The sequence below is a fragment of the Neopsephotus bourkii genome, unplaced genomic scaffold (assembly GCF_033783945.1).
Source record: "Neopsephotus bourkii isolate Nb327-2 ecotype Australia unplaced genomic scaffold, CSIRO-AGI_Nbou_v1 NB_873, whole genome shotgun sequence".
NCBI classification, from domain to species: Eukaryota; Metazoa; Chordata; class Aves; order Psittaciformes; family Psittacidae; genus Neopsephotus; species Neopsephotus bourkii.
This window is the reverse complement of record NW_026901367.1, coordinates 2,498,621-2,523,281: the sequence shown is the minus strand read 5'-3', so window position 1 is coordinate 2,523,281 and position 24,661 is coordinate 2,498,621. Positions and strand designations below refer to the sequence as shown.

Below are 24,661 nucleotides of genomic sequence, written 5' to 3'. Positions count from 1 at the left end.
ATAAAGCAGAACCCCTGTCACCTTGAAACCGGACCTGGGGCTACCTCTTGTGCTGTCTGTGCGCTTGTCCTGGGTGTAAACCCGCATCCTGCTCTGCCAAGATGCTTCTGATTCACCAGGTGATGCCAACAGGGGGGCAGTGAGCAAGCCCCGAGCAAGTTGCTCCAGGGGAAGGGGTCCCTGCGGGCGGCAGGGGTTGGAGCTGGATGGGCTTTAAGGTCCCTTCAACCCCTCCATGATTCCATACATGAAAACGAGCGCTGGTGACACCCCAAGGAGCCCCGGTGGAGCCTGGCTGGTGCCGAGCTGTGCTGGCAGGGATCCGGGGGAGCAGCGCGGTGCTGGGGACATCTTGTCCCCCAGCTGCCACGGACAGGGTGTGCCTTTATCAGCCCCGACGCCAGCCCCGATGGGCTCCAGGGCTGGGTCCTGCTGCAAACCATGGGGCAAACATCTCCATTCCCCCGGCCTTAGGAGGTGGCAGGGATGAAACCCCCTTGGCCAGCCCCAAAACCAGCCCCATACCTGGGTGATGTGTAAGGTCCCAGGCTGGTCCAATGCACTGGTTACATTAAGCAGCGGCCCCAGCTCCAGTGCCTCTGCTCCCATCCCAACACAGCTTCCAATGGGATGGGAGGGAAAATCACGGAATCCACCAGGTTGGAAAAGCCCTTTAAGCTCACCCAGTCCAACCCTTACCCCAGCACTGCCAAGGCCACCCCTAACCCATGGCACTGAGGCCTCGTCTCCATGGGGTGTGAACACTTGCAGGGCCGGTGCCTGCAGCCCTGCCCTGGGCAGCCTGTTCCAATGCCTGAGCACCCTCTGGGGCAGGAATTGTTCCTCAGCTCCATCTAAACCTGCCCTGGTGCAGCTTGAGGCCGGTTCCTCTTGTCCCATCCCTTGTTCCTTGGGAGCAGAGCCCAGCCCCTCCTGGCTCCATCCTCCTGTCAGGCAGTTGGAGGCAGCCATCAGGTCCCCCCTGAGCCTTCTCTTCTCCATCTGAACCCCCCGGGTCCCTCAGCCCTTCCCCATCACCCCTGTGCTCCAGGCCCTGCACCAGCTCCATTCCCTTCTCTGGCTCCGCTCCAGCAATAAGGGCCTGAGGGTGTCTGAGGGGAAAAATAATTGGGAAATTCATTAGGAAAACTCATCGGGGAAGAATGTGAGGGCCGGGACCGCAGCAGGGAACAGCTGCAGGGTCCCCCCTGCCCGGCCGCGCTGTCCCCCTGTGCAGGCTGACGCTGCCTCTGTTTCTCCTCCCGGCTCACCCTGGTCCCTGTGCAGGGGGCTCACAGGAGCAGGACGGTGCTGGGGATGCTCTGCGGAGCACCCTGCCCTGCAGCCGCCTCCCGTGAGCGGCAGCCCCAGCCCTGGCTGTGACCTCCCGGTTCTCCCCGTGCGTTGCTCCCCCGTGAGTCACAGCCCAGCCTCCTGAACAAAGCTGCTCCCACTTCGGCCTCGTCCCCGCTGCCGTGACCCAGCGCGGAGGCATCCGCGCCCCAACCGCATCCCAGCGGTCAGCTCCGTCCTGGTGCCACGCTCGCAGCCGCACGGATGAAGGCAGATGGAGTCTGCAGCTCCTCCTCCTGCCGTCGCCTGGATCCCTGGAGCATCCGTACCCCGAGCCCCTCGGGATCAGCGGGATGGAGGGGCCGTGCCCCAGCCCGCATCCTGCAGCACTAATGACCAGTTCAGCAAAGCTCCCCCTGGACCTGCTGGCATCCGAGTCACTGAGATGGCACGAGCCGTAGGGCGCCTGCCTGCCTCCAGAGGGAAATCAGGAGGGAGCACTTAGAGGGGAGGTGCAGAGGGGTGGATAGTGAGGATGGGCAGGATGCTGTACCACTGCAGCGCCCTGGTCCCCATCTCCCACCCAGCCCTCCCTCTGCGCTGTCCCACACTGGGAAGCATACAGGGATGAGGGATGGAGGAAAGGAGATGATGCCTGCTTGAAGTGGAAGGAGGTGTCCATCACAGCCCCAGTGAGCTGAAAACCCCATGGGGGGCTATCATGGAGAAAAACAATCCCAAAATCCCCCCCGAGGAGCAGTTGCTCATCAAACCCACCTTTACACCAATGGAAAGCAGTGACTTCTCCAGCACGTTGTGATGAATGTTGTTCGCTCAGCACTGCAGATAAGATCAAGTTTAAGCTGCGTGCCCACAAGACAAAGCTTTATCTAAGCCGGGTTTGGAGCCTGACCTTTACTGTGGTGCGTTCTGAGCACTGTTAGCATCCAGCCCTGGGAACACGGGAGCAGACACAGCACCCAAGGGGGGTGGCCGGGAAGGAGAGAGGAGGAAGAGGAGGATCTCCTGGCTGGGATGGAGGAAGCGCTGCAGGGCTCGGGGGTGGACGGGCTGCTCGGTGGGGCAGGACGAGCAGTGGCACGTGTGGGGCACAGCTGGGCACAGATGTGGGATGGCACCGACCTGCACCGGGCTCAGCACCTGCGGCTGACACCACCAGCACCGAGAGACACCAAACCCTGTGCCCCAACCCGCTCCCACACACAGGGGTGAGCCAGCGCCTCAGCACCCTCACAGGGAAGAGCTTCTCTCTAAGAGCTCAGCTCAGTCTCCCCTCGGGCAGGTTCAAGCCATTCCCCTTGGCCTGTCCCTACAGGCCCTTGTCCCAAGCCCCTCTCCAGCTTTCCTTCAGCCCCTTTAGGCACTGGAGCTGCTCTCAGGTCTCCCCTTCAGGAGCCTTCTCTTCTCCAGGCTGCCCCAGCCCAGCTCTCTCAGCCTGGCTCCAGAGCAGAGCTGCTCCAGCCCTCGCAGCATCTCCATGGCCTCCTCTGGCCTCGCTCCAACAGCTCCAGGTCCCTCTTGTGCTGCTGCCCCAGAGCTGGATCAGGGCTGCAGGGGGGGGCTCCCCAGAGCACAGCAGAGGGGCAGGATCCCCTCCCTGAGCTGCTGCTCATGCTCTGGGGGTGCACCCAGCACATGGGGAGGTTCTGGGCTCAAGCGCTCACTGAAGCTGGATCATGGGGAGCTTCCATCACCCAGCACCCCAAGTCCTTCCCCTCAGGGCTCCTGCACCCAGCCTCCATCAGCCTGTGTTTGTGCTGGGGATTGCCCCAACCAGGGCCTTGCCCTTGCTCTTGCTGAGTTCCATGAGGCTCACTCTGTCCCCCCTCTCCAGGTCCCTCTGGATCCCATCCCTTCCCTCTGGTCTGCATTCACCCATCCGCAGTGGCCATGGTGCCCTGATGGACCAAGGGACAGCCCCTCTGCAGCACAAACCTCTTGTGGAGGCAGTGGTGGCTCAGAGCAGCCCCATCATGACCCGAGTGGTCCCTGGGCTGGGACATGTCCAGGGCAGGGTCACTGTGATCACTGATGGCCTAAATGAGTTTGTTACATGGTTAATGGGCACTTCAGGCTGGATGAAGGTAGTCATTGGTCCTAGTGGGACCGAGTGACATTGCCATGGGTGACATTAGTGCCTCACCTGTAGGGAACCAGGACCGCTGCTTCATCGGGGTGCATCTGATTAATGACGGAGGTACCTACAACTGTTAATAAAAGTAATTTGGGGTTATTAACACCTTGAAAATTGAAATTGAGGATTTTTGCCTGAATTTAGGGTGATGTCGGCCCCCCGGACCGTACTCGGCCTTGGGTTGCCACCAACAAGCAATGGAGAACCTGGACCAGAGCAAGCCCTGGACCCCAGCTGGGGGCCCTGGGTTGCCACCGAGGCACAACGTGATGGCAGAGGATGAAAAGTGCCTGAACTTGGGTTTTCTGCAGAAGAAAAGGCCACCCACGGCAGGAAACCTCTGCTCCCGTGTGGGTGGTGGAGGCCCCAAGATGAGTTATCTCTAAAGGGCAACACTGGGGATACCTGGAGATCTTCATCAGTGAGATGGGGAAGAGAGCTCAGCATCACCAGCAGGGGTTTGGGCTCCTGGGGCTCTTAGTTTAGCAGCTTATTTTAAGCTCAGGTAGAAAACAGGAGCCTCCACCCTACCCAAGGCAACTCTGCATGGAGCTGGGCCCATGGCTGTCGTGCTCCTTGGGATGGGTTTATGCTTTATCCCTCCTGCTTCCTATGGGATGCTCATGTTAGGGGATGGTAGGAGGAGGTCCCCAGCTTAGAGGAGTTCTTTAAGGGTATTTAATAGAGGATAACAGGGTATGGGCAGCCTGAACCTGACCCGGAGCCTTGGGTGACATGATAACGGGGGCTTGGAACTGGAGGATGTTAAGGTGCTTTCCAACACAAACCATTCTGTGATTCATCCATCCCCATCAGCTTCCCCATCTCAGACCTCTGCTCCTTGCTGGATCTCAGCTGTAATGAGCAGGTTTCTTGTAGCCCCTTAAGGCACTGGGAGGCTGCTCCAGGTCCCTGCTCTTTGCCATTGAGCCGGAGCAGCACTAAGGGCAGGCAGGAGGGATGCACAACAACTTCTATCTGACACCTCCCATCTAGACCAATGTGAAACTCCTACACCCACACAAGCTCCTTCTCCTCTTGCAAAGGGGATGACATTTAAGGTGTAGAGGCTCCTACCTGGGCCATCACGTTCTTAAATGCACATGCTCATAATGCAGCTTCAGATGCCGCTCCGAAAAGTGCAAAGCACTTTTCGGAGCGGCATCTGAAGCTACATTATGAGATGAATAACTAAATATAGAGCTCTATTTTCTATAGATATATATAAACATGAGCCTAACAGAGATCTTTGCTTGGGCAGAGAAGAGCTGGCTGCAGCTCAGCTCCTAAGAACATGAAATGAGGGAATAAAGGGCCATCAAGCAAACCCAGCGCTGCCTGTTCCTATTAGCACCAGCTACAAGGAGGTTTCTGCAGCTGATCTGCCATCAAGGTGCAACTTGCTCCAGCTGTATCATGTCAGACCCCATGTGCTACAGAAAGCCTAAGAAGAGGCAAAACAGGATGGGTTAGAGGATAAGAAGAGATTTACTTGCTGTAAAGGCAGGGAGAAGAGCTGCAGATGGAGGGGGACGGTCCCTGTTGATGGAAGATGTCCCACGTTGCTGTGTGAGATGGAAAAGGTTTTCCCAAGGTGAGGAAGGAGCAGTGCCATGAGTGTCCTGAAACTACAAGCAAGTGGATAGGCAGCTGCAGTGCTTTGGGGTGCAGCAGTGAGTTCTATGGGAAAGCATCAGTCCAGAGCATACTTGCTGCGGGAAGCACTGAGATGCGAGAGCAGGAAGAGCAGAATCATCCTTTGAAACACATTCCTGCTTGGAATGAACCCAGCATCCTTGACCTTCCCCTTATCCCAGGCAGTGTCAGCTGCCCGGGGCTCAGCTCTGCTGTCCAACCACAGCATGGTTTCAATGTTGGCAAACTGAAACAGAGGAAAACCACCCCTGAAATACAGCAAGAGGAGGGAGATGGAGGAAAGTCTGTTGTTTGTCTCCCTCCTGTGGATGGATGCACAACTAAAGTGAATGCCTCACCCCCCTCCGGGGCTCTGCTGGTAAAACATCCCCTTTTCTACCTGTTCACAGGGTTATAGAGCAGGCCCTGCATGAAGGTGACTGTGAGCAGCATCAGGATAACTGCATCCCACAGGCTGCCAAATCCTCTGGAGCCCCTCAACGCACGTCACCACGGAAGTGCTCTCCAGCTTCTCAACAGATCAAAAGTCTGCACATCGTTCTTATGTGGTTTGGGCACTTTAAAGGAATGCTTTCCTGGCATTTTCCCCATCTTCTGCCCCAGTAAAAGAAAACAAAGCCTCCTAACAACCAGAAAACAGCCATTTCAGTTCCAGGAAGGACAGACACTTGCCTCAGGGTTTTTTCCCCTTCATCTCTGCTAATTGTGTTGTGGGTGGACAGAAGCACTGCAACACAAGTGGCAAGTGTGGCTTCAGTCCTATCTCACTGCAGAACCTTGATTTCTTTTAACCTACAAGTCCCTGAGAGAAAGGGTAGAGCAGGAGGGCTGTGAAGGAGGGAGCCCAAACCTCAAAGACCAGCAGCAGCGCTCTGAGCATCATTGCTCATCTGTGTATGCCTCATCACAACTCAAACCAGCACACTTCCTTGTATTCATTCCACCTGCAGTGGCCTTTTTGGGAGAAGAGACCTACAGAAGACCTCTCCTTCCACCTGGAGGCCATGGGGTATTCTCTCATCAGTTGTGGAAAGCCACACGAGCTCATGCTCTGGTAGCCCATCACGTATGTGTTATTTCACTTCCCATTGCTGCCCTTGATTCTCTTAGAATTGATGCTCTGAGTCTTCCATGATGATAGAGGCACAGCTGGGAATTATATTCCCATTTCCAACAACTCACTCCCCCCCAAAGGCCCCATTCACCATTTTTCATGTTGGGAAAACGCATCCTCAAGGCCTCACATACACTTGCCATGTCAAAGATGAGCCTGGACTGCATTTGTCACCGTCAGCTGCATACAAGAGCTGGTCTAAACTTGGCCCTGTCCTTGCTTCCCAGTCAGAGCACTCTTTCCAAGGTCCCTTCACCATGACTGATTCAATGCTCTCCCCTTTCCCTGCTCCAAAATCCCAGGGCAGGTTGAAAGCAGTTACTTCACCTGCACAATGCTGCTCATCAGCTCTTTTTCCCTTTAGAAACACCCAATATTATGACAACTACAGTCTTCCACATGCCCACAGGTCAAGTTAAATGAACAAACAATTTTAGTGTCATTTTTCCCCACAAAAGCGTAGAAAGATGCAAGTTCTTACTCCTGAAGTTAAGCCTAAGAATTTATTTCTAAACCAGGTCATTAGAAAACCTTTCACATCAATAAAACCAGATCCCAGTAGCTGTGCAAACCAGGTGCTTACTTCCGTGACCGCTTGTGTTCTATGAGCAACACAACGAGCCTGTTCCGAAGGAACTTGATCTCCTTTGCATAGGACCTGCAGAATAAGTCCCTGAGCCTCCTGCGCAGGGCTCCCAGGGAAGGCAGGCTCTGGCAGTTGGGAATGTTGAGCATGCTCTCAAAGAACTCTTTCCACAGGTCAGCATTGGCAAGCCTGCAAAGGGACAAACACGCATCAAGGAAGCGCTGAAGTCAAGCTCTTACAAGACTGTTTCCTGTATTTGCCCAGCTCCCTCCCCAGTTATAGACTGGAGCAACTGTAGATGTGGCTGTAACACAGCTGGGACATGTTGCTTAGTGAACCTAAGGGATTTTTCCTCCTTGTTTCCTCCATCCACGCAGCAAGTAGCTGAGGACACTGCAGTTCACCACTGGAACGCTTCCTGTGCTTGAGTCAGTGATTTTCTGAGGCACTTCCCCATACACTGAACCCAGGTTTTAAGGCATCAAGAAGTGCACACAAGCAACACTGAAAGCTGTGTCAGAAACTAACCTCAAACCTGCTCCTACTGGTGCATGTCAGATAGATTATTTTGGACACCAACCTTCTGAAGGCTCCCTCAGGCTTCCAGACACCGTTTTCATTCTTCACTTGCATGTAGGTACCAAAGAGCATGCAGTACACTGTTGCTGCAATGCCAAAGTAGTCTGTCTAAACAAAGCATAAACAAGTTTCCTGTTAGAAATGTATTGAGACCACTAAAAACCAGCTGAAAAGCACTCTGTGGGGCCAACAAGGCAAGCTCTGTAAGAGGAGGCTTCAGGGTTGTGTTTTTAAAGCAACAAACTGAAACTACAACTCCAGTGCAAGAGTCTAACCTTTCTATACTGCATTTATTGACCCCAGACACACACATCAGCTCCAAGTGTTCAAGCTGTCTGTGCAGTCTCATACCTGGTAGTTCCACGGTCTCTGTGTCAGCATTTCAATACACTGAAATCCAGATGTTTCACACCTTGCAGTGAATGCTGTTCCCTCAGGAAAGAGTTTCATGTCTATACTCTGGCCCAAGTCAATGAGTGTCAAGCCGTGAGAGAGACCATCTATGTCACATGTATCATTGTCCAGGAACCTTCAACCACAACAAGAAGCAGCAATCATGTTAAGCATCGAGGCTATGGCATCATGATGTGATGGCATCTCAGGCAGCAAAAGGCAATACTTGCCTTTCCCCAAGTATGAAGTTGTCAGGTTTGATGTCACCGTGAATGATTTTGCAGCTGTGGAGCTCTTCCACCATATGAAGAATTTTTACAGCAAAGTAGATGACAAGAGCTTGAGGCATCACCTTCTCAGGGAGCTTCTTGTATATGTTTATGGCATTCTGCAATCAGAAAGATGGTGAAGAACCATCAGCTACACAGAAATAGCTTGATATGCATTACAGATCCATGCTGACAAACACAGAATAGTCCATAAAGAAAGTCCATGAAGTGGAGAGTAGAAGAGACATACCAATATCGCCATATAACAGCACTCCAAAGAGAGGAGAGATGTTGCAGAGCAAAAGCCAATGACACTTACTAGCAATGTTCCATAGTTGTAGAGCTCACCAACCAAAATGCTTCCATTCTGGAAGAAGTGAGCAGAGTACAAGTGGATGTAGAGATGGTGTATGCTTGGATCCAGCCTTTCCACCAGCTGTGTTGCTATGTAGAACTCCCAAGGGTTGGCAGGCTTCTGGACCTGTAACCAGAGAGTTGACTGACTTCAGCTTAATATACTCAATCTATCTGTGTATTAATTGAGTATATACTCAGTCTAAGTATACTGAGTATATAAGCCATTTATTAAATTTGTGATTTCATGTACTCAAACTATGAGCATTAAAATCTAAAGTTCTTCTCGGGTCGGGGTTTTTTGGTTGTTTTCTAGTGGCACAGTGGGTATTTTTCCTCTAGACCAAATAAAACATGTCTGTCTACAGTACTGAACCTCAGTTTGACACACTCGGTGATTAAACCTCTTGAATCAAGGCTTCAGTTACACACCACGGTTCCATCCTGGCTTATACACTCTTTTGTGCTGTTTAAAATGTCACTGTTTCTGCAGCATTGATGTTTCTGCTGGCAACAGACATTTTGTATAAAAGAGAAGGCTTTTGAAGCTGAAACAGGAAAACCCTTCCGATTCCTTCCCCTAGTACTTCCCCTGCTACGCTGAATACCTGATGCCCAAAATAGAACACCAGCCTTAAGTCACCTTTAACTACTTGAAAGCTCTCAGTTTAAACTGTGAAGAGAAGAAAGAGTAAATGTTGCAGAGATCCACACAACGGCTCCAGATCTAAGATCTAAGGTGGAAATGCTAAAGGGGGGGAGTGCCTGTGCGTGTCAACTCAACCACACAACCCCACTGTAGTAACTGTACACGTGCCCTCTCAGCCAGCAGCAGATGCGGCTTGGTGTGACCTAGTGTAACCCTCATGGGCTAAGCTGACCTCGCAGTTGCAGACTTTCCTCTTGGCAGCAGCTCTGATGTAAACACATGTTATCATCTGTTGCTCATTCCTGCACTGAGCAGCCTGCGAGGAGACAGGGCAGAGCAGAGCGAGCTGCTCCAGCTACAACACAAGCATGTTTATTAATAACTGCACCAGAGAGGCAGCACCCAAAGCCTGCCCCACAGCCAGCTGCCACCAGAGAGCTGGCTGCACACAGGGGAAGCCAGTGGGTATGTATGTGAAACAAAGAATGGCTCCGATTTTGTCATCAGGCCACACAGATCTCCTTTTTCTGTGCACTGAGAGCATTCGCACAAGTAGCTGCCTTTGTTCAGCTGAGAAAGATGGCCTGGCTTCAGTCTTACTCCTTAGATACTCGTGACTGCTTTGTAAAGGAAAGATGAGGAGGCAAATTGAGCCAGGAGGGTAAATAACTTCCCATGTAGAACGAATCCAGCACCACAGCACTCAACCTGAGCAAAGCTTTGAGGACAGACCAATAATGTTTTCCTTCATATTTATAAATAAGAAACCTCCACCCTGGATAGGTGTCATTTACTACAGGACTCCAGAATCTTCCAGCAGAGTTGCACTAAATCAACAGTACTTACCTTGAATATTACTTTCTGGTTGTTTCTAGGGTTACTTGCATCCAGAATGGAAGCTTGATAGACTTGGGCAAAAGCTCCCTCTCCAACCAAGCAGTCCACGTGGAATGTACTGGAATCTTTAAGAGATTAACAACATTAAGCCTTGCGTGCAGACTTCATGGAAGAGGGACCACTACTCATAGAACCATAGAATAGTCAGGGTTGGAAAGGACCTTAAGATCACCCAGTTCCAACCCCCCTGCCATGGGCAGGGACACCTCACACTAAACCATGGCACCCAAGGCTCTGTCCAACCTGGCCTTGAACACTGCCAGGGATGGAGCATTCACAACCTCCCTGGGCAACCCATTCCAGTGCCTCAGCACCCTCACAGGAATGAATTTCCTCCTTATATCCAATCTAAACTTCCCCTGTTTCAGTTTTAACCCATCACCCCTTGTCCTATCACTACAGTCCCTATGTAAGTTATTGCTTTAACCCTCGAGCCAGTCTTTCTCTACAAGTCTCTTCTCCACAGAAGAGAACAAGTAGCGTGTGAAGTGCCACATGCTAAACAAAATAATCAGTGTTTCTATTTTAGGCTGACTCCCTGGAAGCAATCAGATTCCAAAGTGCATTTCTTAAAAAGTAAACACTAATGGTTAAGTCATACAAGTATGTTGCAACTGCTGTCGTACAGACTCTGTTGACGCAGGACTGGTGCTGCTCTGGACACAGTTTGAGAGCTCTCTCACAGATTATGAGGAAAACCAGGAAAATCCTTACTCAGAATGTCTGTTCAAAAATGCTGATGAAAGGCAAACCAAAAACCAGGTCTAACTTCAGAGCTGAGGTTTAGATAATCTGGAAGCTCTCTGGATATACACACAGGTGAAGGAGAAATCAGAGGTTTCCAGAAAACAGTCAAGAAATGCTTAACAAGTGAGATGTTTGAGGTGGTTCTTACCCAGCGAGAGGTCAGCCTTCAGCCTGATGGGTGGAACTGCAGATTTCCACTCAAAGTAGTTGGCATAGGTGTGGAGTGGTTTAGGAAGCTCTGATAAGAGCTGGCAAATCAATTCCTTATCCCAAGGGTTCTCAACGAGGACTTCATGGAAAGAAGAAAAAGTGCTATAAGCAAAGTGTCTCTCCATAGAGGTAACACAAGCTTGAAAGAGCATCACTGATTTAAAAGAAAAACCAGAATAAACATCAAAAACCCCAAAGAGAGATAAGTGAAGTATTCCTCAATTTTGACAACCCAGCTTTTATACCTCTTAAAGCTGCCCAGGCAGACGTTTCTGATAGATTTGAGGCCTAACTAGCAATGAATCCTTAAATAATCCCGAGTACTCCTGTACTTCAGAGTATCTTTGGCATCAGGTAATACAGGTACAAGACTCTTGTCCTTCCTCACATCATCTGTCCCAAGCAATCTCCTTCCAGGAGCCATGAGACAATTTGCTCACTGCAGTGAGCACTTTCATGTTGGAACACAGCACTGCTGCAAGAACAGGACACCACTCCATTGTCAGATGTGATGGAAGGAAATGGATGCAATGCTCTGTACCTGCAGCTCTAACACTCCGGGCTGTCCTATCCTGCCCAGCTCCAGGCAGCTTTTCATGGGGAATTCTGTCCAGCCCAGCAGATGAGGAATACTCAGCTCTGCTGGTGACAGTCTGCTCATGTAGCCTTTGAGAAGCAGCTGTAGCAGGTCCTGGAATTCCATTGCCTTGTTTCAAGACATTTCCTTGATGCTCTCCTTGTTCTGCAATGTGTTGAAGAGCAGGGCTGTGTATTTAAAACAAAGCATTAGTACCTGACAGTACTGCCATGGGGTTTATACATCTTCAGGAAGGAAAAACGTGTCAAAAGTGCACCCTGGTGACCTTGGCCATAACCAACATTAAGATAAATAAAGTGAACATTCCCTAAGAAAGTAAGAGTTGATCACTTCATGCTACCCATAGTCTAGTAGCTTTCAAGTTCACCAGCCAGCAAATTCAGCCAATATTGAAAAGAAAGCAGTAATTTTACATACTCTGAAGAGAAGGCTCAGGGAGAGACCTTACAACAGTCTTCCAGTGCTTAAAGGGGCTGCAGGAAAGCTGGAGAGGGGCTTGGGACAAGGGCCTGTAGGGACAGGCCAAGGGGAATGGCTTGAACCTGCCCGAGGGGAGACTGAGCTGAGCTCTTAGGCAGAAGCTCTTCCCTGTGAGGGTGCTGAGGCGCTGGCACAGGGTGCCCAGAGAAGCTGTGGCTGCCCCATCCCTGGCAGTGCTCAAGGCCAGGTTGGACACAGGGGCTTGGAGCAAGCTGCTCCAGTGGAAGGGGTTGGAGCTGGAGGAGCCTTAAGGTCCTTTCCAACTCAGACCACTCTGTTATTCTATGATACACAGCCATTAAAATGTTTTGGATAGTTAACTTTTAATGTAAATGTGTCAGGGAATGCAAACCATAGGAATATTTTTAGGTTCATTTACCTCCACAAAGAGCTGAGATTTACAGTGAGCACAGTCAGCCTGACATGAACACGTCAGCTCTAGAATAGCTGGAAAACTCCTGTCAAGAGCAGCTTATCAGACCTGCCTGCTCTGGCAGGGATTATTTACCCAGTGCTCTCAAGTCTTGGGAAGCTCCACAAGCCATGACATACCTCAGCTTCTTCGCTTTTGGCTGCTTGTGTAGCTCTTCAGAAAACTCCAGATCCATTTGTGGCAAGTCATCCCCACGAGCTGAACAAAGGGAGGAGGAACAACAGCAAACGTTTAATATCCCCAAAGGCAAGCACATACAGTCTTCTTGCCAGGACTAAAAGGTGAAGCTGTGAAAGCTGCCAAGGTATCACAAAAACTAGAACTGAACAAAAGCCCATTTTAAAACAGATGAGTAAAACTAGTTCTTTAGAGAGTGTATTCCAGGACTAAAGAGAGGCAGACAAGCATAAAGCTGCCCCCAGATGAAGGTGGTGCTGGGATTCCAGGCAATTTTATGACTACTTGCAACCCCTTGGAACAGTTCAGAGCAGCAGTTTGACAGCACAATGAAAGCCTCTCTTTTCCCTTGCCACCTTCTCTTATTCCCCCTGTTAAAAGCCCTTGGAAAGCTCATGTGCTGGGCCAGGCTGTGCTCCCAGATGCTGTCCTGCTCTGAAGTGGCAGCAGCAGGAGCCATACCTGTGTGGTATGTGGCAAAGCCTTTGAGGTAACCAGGGCACAGAAATGGAGTGATGCAGCACTGAGTTACATGCTCCCAACCTGGAGTATTCCTTACTTTACCTCTGTCCTCCAAAGCTTGTTGTGGGTGTGCTGAGAGGTAATTAAATGGTGTCGATACGAGCTGGGCAGCTCGTGCAAAGTCTCTTGTGTTGTCTGGACTGGGAGCTAATGTTTTATTACTGCTTGGGAGATTCCACACTGTATAATCATCCCTCAGGAACTCTGCTGTCCCTGTTTCTTCCTAGACAAGGAAAAGAAGATATAAAGATTTAAAACTAAGCCATCCTACAGTGTAACCCTACAGCAGCCTCTGCAGTCAGTTCAGTAATGCTGAGCCTGCACGTGTCAGCTTACAGCGTTAGAAAAACTAAGGAATGGCAATATAACCTAAATGGCAGGCTTACAGAGTCCTGTACCAGATCTGGATGTTGGGAATAACCAGCGATACACTAGGCAAAAAAAAGTAAGAGGAGAATGAAAAGGCCCATCTCCTTACTCAGCCATGACTTGTACCCAAGCAGACTGAAGCTTTATACATCCCCTTAGCTGTGAAAACTGTCAAGAGGTTAAGTTTCTTTTGCTCCCTGTCCTTCCTCTCCCAAAGAGAATCATGGAATGATTTGGGTTGAAGGGATCTTAAAGCTCCTCCAGCTCCAACCCCAGCCACAGGCAGGGACCCCTTCCACGGGAGCAGCTTGCTCCAAGCCCCTGTGTCCAACCTGGCCTTGAGCAATGCCAGGGATGGGGCAGCCACAGCTTCTCTGGGCACCCTGCCTAGTGAAGAATTTCATCCTTATATCTAATCTGAATCTCCCCTCTGTCAGGTTAAAGCCATTCCTCCTTGCCAAACCCTCGCATTTAGTGCAGTCAGATTTGTTCTAGGGATAGAGTTCTCCAAAAGGAAATTCCTAGAAGCTTTATGAAAATTAACTGGAAAGACACATCCCATTGGCAGGCAATGGGAGAGTATCTAGATTTCTGTTGAGTTCATTCATTAGACTTTTGCAGGACTGGGGCAGACCAGAGGTAAATGCGGCCATCTCTGCTATCCCCTCTAACTACATAACCCATTTTTAAGGCTAATTCTTGCAGTAATATCAAACACTCACTTCTGTATTTGCTGTACAGTCGGTCAAGGGACGTTCTCCAACAGTTCTGGGCTCTTCTGACTTGGTTTTATGCTGTGGGATCCTGACAAAAGAGGTAGTTTGGAATCTGAGGGTTCAGGCTCTTCCAGACCGACTGATCATAACAAAGGCTGCTTGGTTTGAACTTTCATTCCTTTAACCAACCCCATTTGCAGACACTTAGGGAAGCTGCAGTAGCTCAAAGGAACAAACTAGCCACACTTATCCAGAAAATTAAGCACCTCAAGCACTGTCCAAACAAAGAAGTTGTGCAATTCCACAGAGAAGCAACTGCAGCTTTCTCAAGCCACTTCCACACAGCTGCTAGTGGCTGTATTCAAGCCAGTCGTGGTACTGCAAATACAGTCACAGCAGTTCTATAGGACAGAATCAATCCTACATGGAATTCTTAACTCAGGTGTTACTTTTCTGCTCCTTACCCATTGTTCTCCTTCTCATTTTCATCTTCAAAGATAGAAAACGCAGGCACGACAGGGATCACAACGGGTTTCACACTTCCATCAGTGTCTTAAAAACAGAAGACAACCAATGTTACCTTCACCCCATGAAGAGCATATGAACAGTCACATTTTCACCCCTAACCAGGCAACTGGTGCTCATGGCTGCATCCTGAAGCATCCTCAGAATTCCCTCAAATTGTCTTTCCTATAAGCTCTTGGAAATGAGTAAGACTTTTCCACCCCAAACCCAAGGCTGGCCCAGGAATACAGAAGCTTTCTTGGCTGCATCTGACCAGTTGTGAAATACCTCACTGCTCACTCTTGTCAGCCACTGCTACTGCCTGGTTTTCAACTGTTACAACGAGCTGGTGATTCAGATACTAAAACCCAGCCTCCAAAATGCTTTAGTAAAAAGCTTTACTCACATGAAGCTGTGCTCTTTCAAAGTTAGGTTTTAAACACTAGGGAATTCTCTACAGAGAAGCATCAATAGGTTTGCTAACAGTGAAGTGCTTCTGCTCTTCTCTGACCACGCATCAAGGTTTAGATCTTGTCAGTAAATTAAATTACCAGGAAAGAAGCTGTTTCTTCTCACCTCCTCAAACTGTTACTTATCTCAGAGCTATCAGGACTGGTGGGAGGGGGAAATGGGGAATAAAAGCAGGAAATATCATGGAGTGAAGGACATAAATAGCACCTACCACTCTTTCTGCAGAAGGCTTCAAATTGCTCCTCACTTTCGTCCAGAGGAGATGGTTCAGGCAGGATGGGTGTTTGAAACATATCCATGAGAAATCCTAAATAAATGAGTAAAATTAATACCCCAAACCCAAGGAATATCACACCCAGTAGAAGTGGTTTTCAGAGGTTCTTCCATTGTGCAGTAGTCAAACCCAATGCCAATGCATTATAATATTCCTATGATTTATCAAAATCCTTCCTAGTGCATTTAAACACTCCAGACAACTGAACCAGGGGGATCCAGCTTGGCCAACACATACTTGTTGGTGCTATGAGATTTCAATTCTGCCACAGGAGCAAGTTTTTGTCTCTGCTTTATCTCCTTAGATATTTGGAAAACTAAAGCAATGTTTAGAATTGACAATGTCTGTTAAATAATCAAAGACCTTTTGCATAAGTCACCCTTGCTGCAGCTTTGGGGGAAGCTCAGCATCACCCAGAGCTGACCTACTAACTACATAACGTTCTTCCACATTAGTTTCTTGTAGGTCTCCAGCTCAGAAAGAGGAGCCCCTGGCAGTATTGATAAGAGCAGCTCAGAAGCCAAGGAAGAAGCCTATAGGTGTATCCCCAGTAACTTATCCAGGAGTGTCTGGATGTATCCATGTGGCTGCTGGGGTGTTACTAAAGCATCTATTACTTGTCAAAAGTTTTAGGTCATGCAGACAACAGCAGAAGAAGAATACCAGTTTAACTTCATTTTCCTCTTTGACTGGATGGTGCACATGCCCTAGACAATGCCCTTGTAGAGGTGGCTCCACCTAAGTTATCAGGCAAGATCCCATTGCCTCCAGTGGAACTAGCATAGTACTCCAGGTGCTTACCCAGTGCTTCCTTCGTATGAACTGTAGGTGAAGGCTGCACTTTGAATGGTGTGGCCTGTGTTGCTCCTCCCAGCGATGTGTTCGGGGTGGCTTGAGAAGCATTTCCAGAAGCAAAGGAAGAATTCCCCACTCTAGATGCTAAAGAGAACAAGGGAATTTCTGAAGTAGCCTGGGATTGTTCCTTAACCTTTCAGTAGAAAGCAAACTGTCGTGAGAGAAGCAAATGGGTTGAGGAGCAGAATGACAGCCCAGACTTTTGGGACAGATTTTGTCTTGTGCACAGATCTGCTTGGCAGATTCCCAAGGGAGAGTGCCCTGAAGGGCAAATGGGAGCTTGGGCAGATGGGTGCCCTTGGTGCCCATCTTCAGTTCACAGGAATGATCCATTCTGACACAGAAAGCAAAGGAGGCAGGGAGCCAGCAAGGACAGTGAACTCCTGACCAAACTCAAACAAAAAGGGATTGCTCACAAGGTGGAAAAGTGATGGGAAGGGATATAGAGACACTGCCCAAGCATGCAGGGATAGAGTTAAGAAAGTCAGAAAGCTTAGATGGGGTTGGAACTAGCAGCCACATGCTGTTGATCACCAGCCAGTCACACCGATAGCATCAGTCTTTATCAAAACTGGGCTTATTACCTTCTTTCACATCCACAGCAGATGTCAGCATAGCAGCTCTCTTGTTGGAGTGCCTTCAAAGGGAAGATTAACAACATTAGCTTGAAATAAAAGCCATTATTTAAATTCCAGCTTCATTCTAAACAGTAAAGAGGCCTTTCCCAGTCTGGAACAAAGGAGATGTCCCAAACACAACTTGTGATCCTATTTTTATCCCCCATGAATGACTTTCAAGTCTCACAAACGAAGCAAGTGAGAGATCCTTTAGAATGTTATTAGAGGCTGCCCCTAAGAAAGCTTCTCATACACTGTCAATAGGTATAAAACTTGAAAGGCAGCAGAGTCCTTTAGAAAGGCTGAAACCCAGGCATTACATACTCTTCTTGGGCACAGTTTACCTCCAAATAACTCTGTAAAGTAAGTGAATGACAACTGGTTGGCCAAGGCCACCCAGGCAGGCTTGCTTTGCCAAGCTAGGCTTCTCCCTTTGCCCTCAGCTTTGTTTCCTGTATTAAGCCAAGTCAGGCAAGCAAGATGTACTGAAGATAAATACAAGCACTTTTTTTCTTCTCTGGAGATCTCTGTGGCCAAGATGCAGTGTATGGGACCTGCAGGAACTGAGCATATCCTGTTTATTTCAGGCATGCCAAAGCCAGCAATGCTGAATGATTACTGCAGTTACACACTCTGTTTCCTCTTTGTTATTACAAAGGAATTAACAACTGAAAGGAGGATTCTATGTTAGGGAAGTTTGATCTAGATTTAAATACTGGTTTCACCCTGCCATTTCAGATTATTTTGTTTTCAGAAGAGGAAGAAAGGCTTTTTTAGTTAATTCTCAGTTGAAGTATAGATGCTGAAGAGAGCATAAGAGCAAGGATTAGCCTGTTTATACATACTTTTCTCCAGTGCTCCAGTTAAGAGCAGAGTCAGGACGTGCCCGTTCCCGAGTTGAAGCATTATTGAAGGGATGCTGTAACAAACTCTTCTGGGGTTGTCCAAGCTCTGGCTGAGTCCTGGCTGCATCCTTCTTACACGTTTCTTCCCACAGGGAGGTTGATGTCTTCCGGTGGCCAGTGGCTTTCCCTGGCTGCAGTGTAGGAGCAGTGGCTGATAAAGCACTTGCCTGAGGCTGGTCTGGTACCAGCCCTTGGGTGTTCTGTAGGTGTGAAGTTTGGCAAGATGCCCTCCAGTTCTGTTGAGGAGCAGCGCTGGCTGTCACATGTGAATGCACCTTTAGGGATGGGAAATGCTCCTTTACACTCAAATACCCCTACAAGTAGAGCCATTGCCATTTTCTTTTTATTTCTGCAGAACCAGAACAGTTTTTCATGCCTAACTTCCATAAGAAATTAAAACTAAATCATGGAGAAGCAAAAACGAACCTTTGGGTTTAACAATCAAATTACATATCACTGAGTATTTAAAGTTATGCCAGCTATCTACAGTAGCCAATACTGCAGCCTGAACTGGCAGGTTTGGTTAGCAATCTGTTCTGGTGACTGTCCAAAGCATGGTTAGATTGTGGGATAGGCTCATTAGGACAAGCTCCTGTCAATCACAGGATACGTACTCACCACTGTCCCATTTGGCCCAGCTGATGCTGTAGCTGCTGGTTCCAGTTTGGTCTCCTTCAAGCTTTTGGTGAGCTGGGTGAGCTGCTCCAGCTTCTGCTGCAGGGCTTGCAGTTCAAGGACAGCCGACTCCTTTTTCCTTATGGAGTCTCTCTCTTCTTTCTCTAAGGATTGAACAACGATAGTAAGTGAAACAGTTAATCAGCATCCAAATTAATTTTTCAACAGCCATTACAAGCTGCTTTGGGTTTTAAATTTAGATATATAGTCTGCACAATAGACAGAGCTCGGCTACAGGGGCACAAGTTTGGGAGAAGCAGTTGTTTCCCCACGTAGGATCATAGATGGTGCATTCACAACCTCTCTGGGCAGCCTGTGACTAACTTGGGCCAAGGACAAAGCATGGCATCATAAAGAACCATATGACAGCTTAAATTGTCCTCTGGGCTGCCTTTGATTACAGCCTACTGGTAGGATCCAAGATGCTCTCCATCCTGAACTCCAGGTGGCAGAGAGCCACAGCTTGAGCTCACATCAGGGTAACCAGGACTGCTCAGAGCTGCTCACACTTTGCCCACAAGAAACACCACTGAAAACCCATGTTTGAAAAGACAAACCTAAGGGATGAGCTTAAACAGTAAATATTGGTGTCAATTGTTTGGCATGCTACCTGATGTTTCCAAGCTCATCCCACCCCATTTCCATACAGGGATGCTAACTTGGGCTTTGAGAAGGCTTCCAGGCTTCAGAAGAGAGGTTGAAAGAGAAATCACTGCAGCCCAGTATTAGTTTTCCAAGGACATGAAAACGTTTCTGGAATAGCTAGATGGAAAAGGAGGAATACCCCATTCCTGGTGCCTCCTGAGGCGCTCGTACTTCTTGAAGTATCTCTTGGCTCTCAGCTCCTCAAAGGAAAGCTCGGAGCCTTCACAGATGAGCAGGTTCTTATCATACATCGCAACCTGCTCACACTCAACACCAGCAGAGGATGACTTAGGACGGACTTCCGATTTGGAGATGTATGTGACATACTTTCTGCAAGGAAAAACATGGAAAAGCTCTATTCAAGTTTGGTGGATTTATGCCAGGAATGTGTTAAATTTCCCCACACTATGAATTTAAAAATCCAAACCCACTTACACTTCTTCTCTTCCACCAGAAGAACAGGACTGAGCACCAGCAGAATCAGGACCCTAAAGGAGGAAAGGGGAAATAATACACTAAAATAGAAGCAGTTCTAGTATTACAGTTAAGCACCCATTTTGACAGGACCAGCAACCATAAAGCCCCCACTATTTAATTCTGATTGAAGGGATGACAATTCAGACCACGAGCATGGCAAGAGGAGATCAGAAAGAGCTCTACCGGTCTTCAGAGCCTGAACAGTTAGCCATGTAACAGTCTGCTGTAATCTCAGAGAGCTTTCTGAAGATGGATACTGGAACTATCCAGAGAGGATATCTGGATACTGGAGCTAGGTGAACAGGGAGCTTCTATTCCAGAAATCTGGAATGCAAGCTACAGATCACTTGAGTTTGTTAAGAGCAGACCTGATGCCCCCCCCAGTTTCATTCTTTGTCCAACCTCGGGGCTAAGGAACAGGCAGCAGACACGGGAAGCTTTAACTCTATTCCATCCCCCACGATACCTTCCACAGTCCGTAGGCAATACCAAACTAAGTGTCAGGAGCACTTTAGGAAACAGGGCCAAGCTGAAGAAGGTTCCAGGTGTTTCTTACACAGGCTGTAGTTTCCCTCCCTGGTCACCTTCTCACTGCGCTGAACTGTAACCAGCTCTGACAAACCTCAGAAGGACGGGTGCTGCTGAGTTACAAGTATGGTTTCTTTGTTCTGCTGTTTTATTGTGGGGAAGGAGGTGAAGGAAGATGACTACAGGGTGCCAGTATTCCCACTGTAAAGCTAACTCCAGATGGCTCATGAGGTATGAACAGGGCCTGAGCTGGAACTTGTTAGACTGAGCTGGCAAGCTGCAGAGGCACTCAAGAACTGTGCTAAAGTCACCTCCTACTCATTTCCCAGTTTAGACTGGCTTCTATAAGAAACCACCATCCCACTGAGAACAAGCCCAGACACTTCCCATCCTCTGCCATTATCTTTATTCATTCCTAAAGAGGATATTTAAGAAGCAACTTGAATTTCACCAAAATTCAGTGTAGGCAGTTTCCAGGGAGCACAACTGGCACAGGATCTATTGATAACATTCCTCCTGTGAAGAAAGCAACCAGCTGGATGGATCAAATCTCTGCTTAGGCTTCTGGAAATATGCCAACTGGAACTAAAAGTGTGTCCCAACACTTCCCAGTTGAGATATATCTATGAGGATGTGGCAGTATAAACCCATCAGGAACACTCCTGAGCCACACCAGACACAGTTAATATGTTTTATCATCCTTACTCAGTCAAGCTCTTCAATCTAACCTTTGTGAGGGCTCCACAACATCACTTATGAATAGTCACTCACCTGATTCTTGCAGGCATATGTGGTCTCATTGTTATTTGAAACACTCTTTTGAGGAGCCATTAGATTTGCAGCATGTGAAGTTTGAAGAGGTTTCATAACAGCAGCACCTGGGACAGGTAATATGGGTTTGCATTAATGAGTAGGAATCGTTTTCTCATTTATGAGTTTCTATTCACTTTAAGCATTAGAAAATTAAGAACTGATTTTGAAGACACTTCCCTTCAGAATTTTAACAGTAGCCAGGAAAATAGGGGAAAAAAGACTCAGTTTCTATGGGAAACTTCATTTCTTCAGTGACAAAACTCTCTGGTTGAGGTAAAAGACTCATCTAATCAAGCTACAGCTCCCAGGCAGGTACCTTGAGCCTCACCTTGCAAAGGAGGATTCTGAGGATCAGAGTTCTGCAGCCAGCTAAATTGCAAGAAGAGACAGTTATTGTCATTATATATAGCTGTCCCTCACACCTCCCCAGCCCCAGGAACCTTTGATTAGTCATCATACCATGTATCGCAGCACTAAAAGTATAGTCATCATACCATGAATCGCAGCACTAAAAACCCAAGGCAGTTACAGGGTGCTGATTACTGCACATGGACATATCCGTGAAGCTTGAGCTTCCAAGTAGTGAAGTTCACACCAGTATTTCCCAGGTAGGCTGCCTGAAGCAGGCAGGGCTACCCATCTTTACAGTTTAAATCTACTTAACAGACACTAGACACGAAACCAGTCAATAAACTGGTCTTCTTTCTCGGCCCTGCTTTGCTGAAGACTGGTACAGGTTTTATAGACACCCCCTCCAAAACATCCAACAGATACTGAAAGGCAAAGAAGCATTCTTAAGCTTATACCTACGTCTAACAAACCCAATCATTGCCTCAGCTGTAGCACATACACACAAGAAAAGAACACCAAATCAACGCTCCGAACAGCCCCACAGGTGAAGGATGCATCAGTTACCCATAGAGCTGCTGCAGGCTCTCCCGTGGCTGGGCCTGGTTGTGAAGTCCTCTCTGAAGGACAGCTCCCGCGTGCTGTGCCTTGCCCTCGCTGATGAGCTGCTGAGCCCAAGCAATGTAGAAGCTCGATGCCCTTGCTCCAACGCCCTGCCCATGCAGGTAGTCGAAATACTGGCAAGGAGAAGAGATGAACCCTGCCTGCGTGAGATAAAGGTGCATGAATGCTTTCAAATACATCCAAGGAAGAAGCAAACAAACCCAGTAACAATTTATTAGTTACCACCATAGGGAAGCATTGTGTTCTAAAGCAAGGCCAGATGTGACACCTAACAAGCCAAGCAGCTGAATAACAGAGTACTAAAGGTATATGCTGTCCTTCAGCAGAAAGGAGAAGTCCTCAGCGCTCCTACAGAGAGCAGCAATACATCTAAGTTCCACACCACCTCCCTGAGGGCTCCTTTTCCTCCCACAGCTCTCTGATCAGAGCTACAGAATGGCAGGACAGCTTTGCCTTATTAGGAGAGCTTAATTCTAACCCCAAAGCATACACCTACCAGCTTAATGCAGTAGTTAACAAATCTCGGATCTTCGTAGTACCTCTTCTCGCTCAAGAACATCCTTACAAGCTGCTCCAGGAGGCTGGGCAAGCGGCTCTGCTTCTCTTGAGGGGGAAGACATCCTTCTACCCACTGCGCGTACCTGAAACACACCCAAGCAACTCAGAACAACTGCTCAAACTCAGCCTTGCTTTCAAACTGGAACAGGGTAAAGTCAGGTTGGAGATAAGGCAGAAGCTCTTCCCTGTGAGGGTGCTGAGGCGCTGGCACAGGGTGCCCAGAGAAGTTGTGGCTGCCCCGTCCCTGGCAGTGCTCAAGGCCAGGGTGGACACAGGGGCTTGGAGCAAGCTGCTCCAGTGGAAGGGGTCCCTGCCTGTGGCAGGGGTTGGAGCTGGAGGAGCTTTAAGGTCCCTTTCAACCCCCACTGTTGTACTCCGTGAGGAGCCCTGCCGCGCCCAGCAGCGGTGCTGACCTGTCCCATAGCTCCAGCGGGTCGGTCCCTCGGTAGTCCCGTATCTGAGCCTCGAAGCTCCTGCAAGACAAAGGTGGGGTCAGGCCGCGCTCAGCGCAGCCCTCCCGTCCACACACACACACAGAGAGAGGCCTGGCCCAGGACACCCCACACAGCTCCGGCTGCAAACCACACCCGGGACAAAGGCCGGGGCTCCCCTCTGCACCGGGACCGGGACCGGGACCGGGACCGGGACCGGGACCGGGACCGGGACCGGGACCGGGACCGGGACCGGGACCGGGACCGGGACCGGGAGCCCCTCGGCACCCCCCCGGTGCCCCCGCCCCGGCCGCGCTCACCTCACGACACTCTCCATATTCCACCCTCTCTACCGGCTGTACGGATTCAAACTCGCCGCGCAGCTCTCCCATTGGCTGCCGAGCTCCGCCAATCACGCCCGCTTCCGCTGGGAGCCCGCCCTGTCTTTGTCACCCCATTGGGTGAGCGCGGCCCCGCCCCTGTGTGGCTGGATGGGCGCACGCAAAGAGCTGTGGTCAATGGCTCCATGTCCGGCTGGAGACCAGTAACGAGTGGTGTCCCTCAGGGATCGGGGTTGGGGCCGGTCTTGTTTAACATCTTCGTCGCTGCCATGGACAGGGGGATTGAGTGCGCCCTCAGCAAGTTTGCCGATGACCCCAAGCTGTGTGGTTCGGTTGATATGCTGGAGGGAAGGAATGCCATCCAGAGGGACCTTGACACGCTTGTGAGGTGGGCTGATGCCAGCCTCATGGAGTTTAACCATGCCAAGTGCAAGGTCCTACACCTGGGTCGGAGCAATCCCAGGCACAGCTACAGGCTGGGCAGAGAAGAGATTCAGAGCAGCCCAAGGAGAAGGACTTGGGGGTGCTGGTCCATGAGAAAATGAACATGAGCCGGCTGCAGTGTGTGCTTGCAGCCCAGAAAGCAACCGTATCCTGGGCTGCATCAAAAGGAGTGACCAGCAGGGCGAAGGAGGTGATCCTGCCCCTCTGCTCTGCTCTCGTGAGACCTCTCCTGGAGCACTGTGTGCAGTTCTGGTGTCCTCAACATAAAAAGGACATGGAGCTGTTGGAACAAGTGCAGAGGAGGCCACGAGGATGCTCAGGGGCTGGAGCAGCTCCCGTATGGAGACAGGCTGAGAAAGTTGGGGCTGTTCAGCCTGGAGAAGAGAAGCTGCGTGGAGACCTCAGAGCAGCTTCCAGTGTCTGAAGGGGGCCTATAGGGATGCTGGGGAGGGACTCTTCATTAGGGACTGTAGTGATAGGACAAGGGGTGATGGGTTCAGACTGAAACAGGGGAAGTTTAGATTGGATCTAAGGAGGAAATTCTTTCCTGTGAGGGTGCTGAGGCACTGGAATGGGCTGCCCAGGGAGGTTGTGAATGCTCCATCCCTGGCAGTGTTCAAGGCCAGGTTGGACAGAGCCTTGGGTGCCATGGTTTAGTGTGAGGTGTCCCTGCCCATGGCAGGGGGGTTGGAACTGGATGATCTTAAGGTCCTTTCCAACCCTGACTGTTCTATGGTTCTATGATAACAGTGATTTATAGTAATAAAGGCAGCCCAGGCAGGCCCAGCCTGCACCATGCACCAGGCAGTGCTCTAGGGGAGCAGGACTTAGCCTTGCTCTGCTGGAATTTACTTCCTCTGCACATACAAGTAAACAGGGAAGTTGGGAGGAAGGCCCATGGGAAGTAGGAACCCCGCCCCAAGACTCAAACAGGAACTGTGCACCCGTAGGGAT

The 24,661-nt window shown here is 49.5% G+C and overlaps 1 protein-coding gene across 1 annotated transcript; it reads right to left on the bottom strand.

Annotated features, from left to right (window-relative positions):
• Window positions 1–6,725: 6,725 nt before the first annotated feature.
• On the bottom strand, window positions 6,726–23,314 carry BUB1 (BUB1 mitotic checkpoint serine/threonine kinase). The gene is made up of 25 exons (XM_061356940.1): window positions 23,243–23,314; window positions 22,905–23,065; window positions 22,430–22,574; window positions 21,877–22,073; window positions 21,290–21,330; window positions 20,920–21,026; window positions 19,579–19,631; window positions 19,283–19,473; window positions 18,442–18,602; window positions 17,764–18,098; window positions 16,886–16,938; window positions 16,248–16,385; window positions 15,384–15,479; window positions 14,662–14,749; window positions 14,204–14,285; window positions 13,155–13,335; window positions 12,533–12,611; window positions 11,444–11,667; window positions 10,841–10,981; window positions 9,895–10,010; window positions 8,365–8,526; window positions 8,007–8,164; window positions 7,735–7,912; window positions 7,385–7,491; window positions 6,726–6,993 (listed from the first exon to the last, which is right to left on the bottom strand). Exons 1-25 carry the CDS (start codon window positions 23,312–23,314, stop codon window positions 6,798–6,800), a joined length of 3,462 nt encoding a protein of 1,153 aa, XP_061212924.1. The 3' UTR covers window positions 6,726–6,797.
• Window positions 23,315–24,661: the final 1,347 nt, after the last annotated feature.

Excerpts from the sequence above, each read along its gene's own strand:
- BUB1 (XM_061356940.1), bottom strand. The coding sequence starts at position 23,314 with ATGGGAGAGCTGCGCGGCGAGTTTGAATCCGTACAGCCGGTAGAGAGG. Across the intron at positions 14,286-14,661 it reads AATGAGAAGGAGAACAATGG|GATCCCACAGCATAAAACCA; the intron begins GTAAGGAGCAGA and ends CTCTTTTGTCAG. Across the intron at positions 12,612-13,154 it reads ACAAGCTTTGGAGGACAGAG|CTCGTGGGGATGACTTGCCA; the intron begins GTAAAGTAAGGA and ends CCCTTTGTTCAG.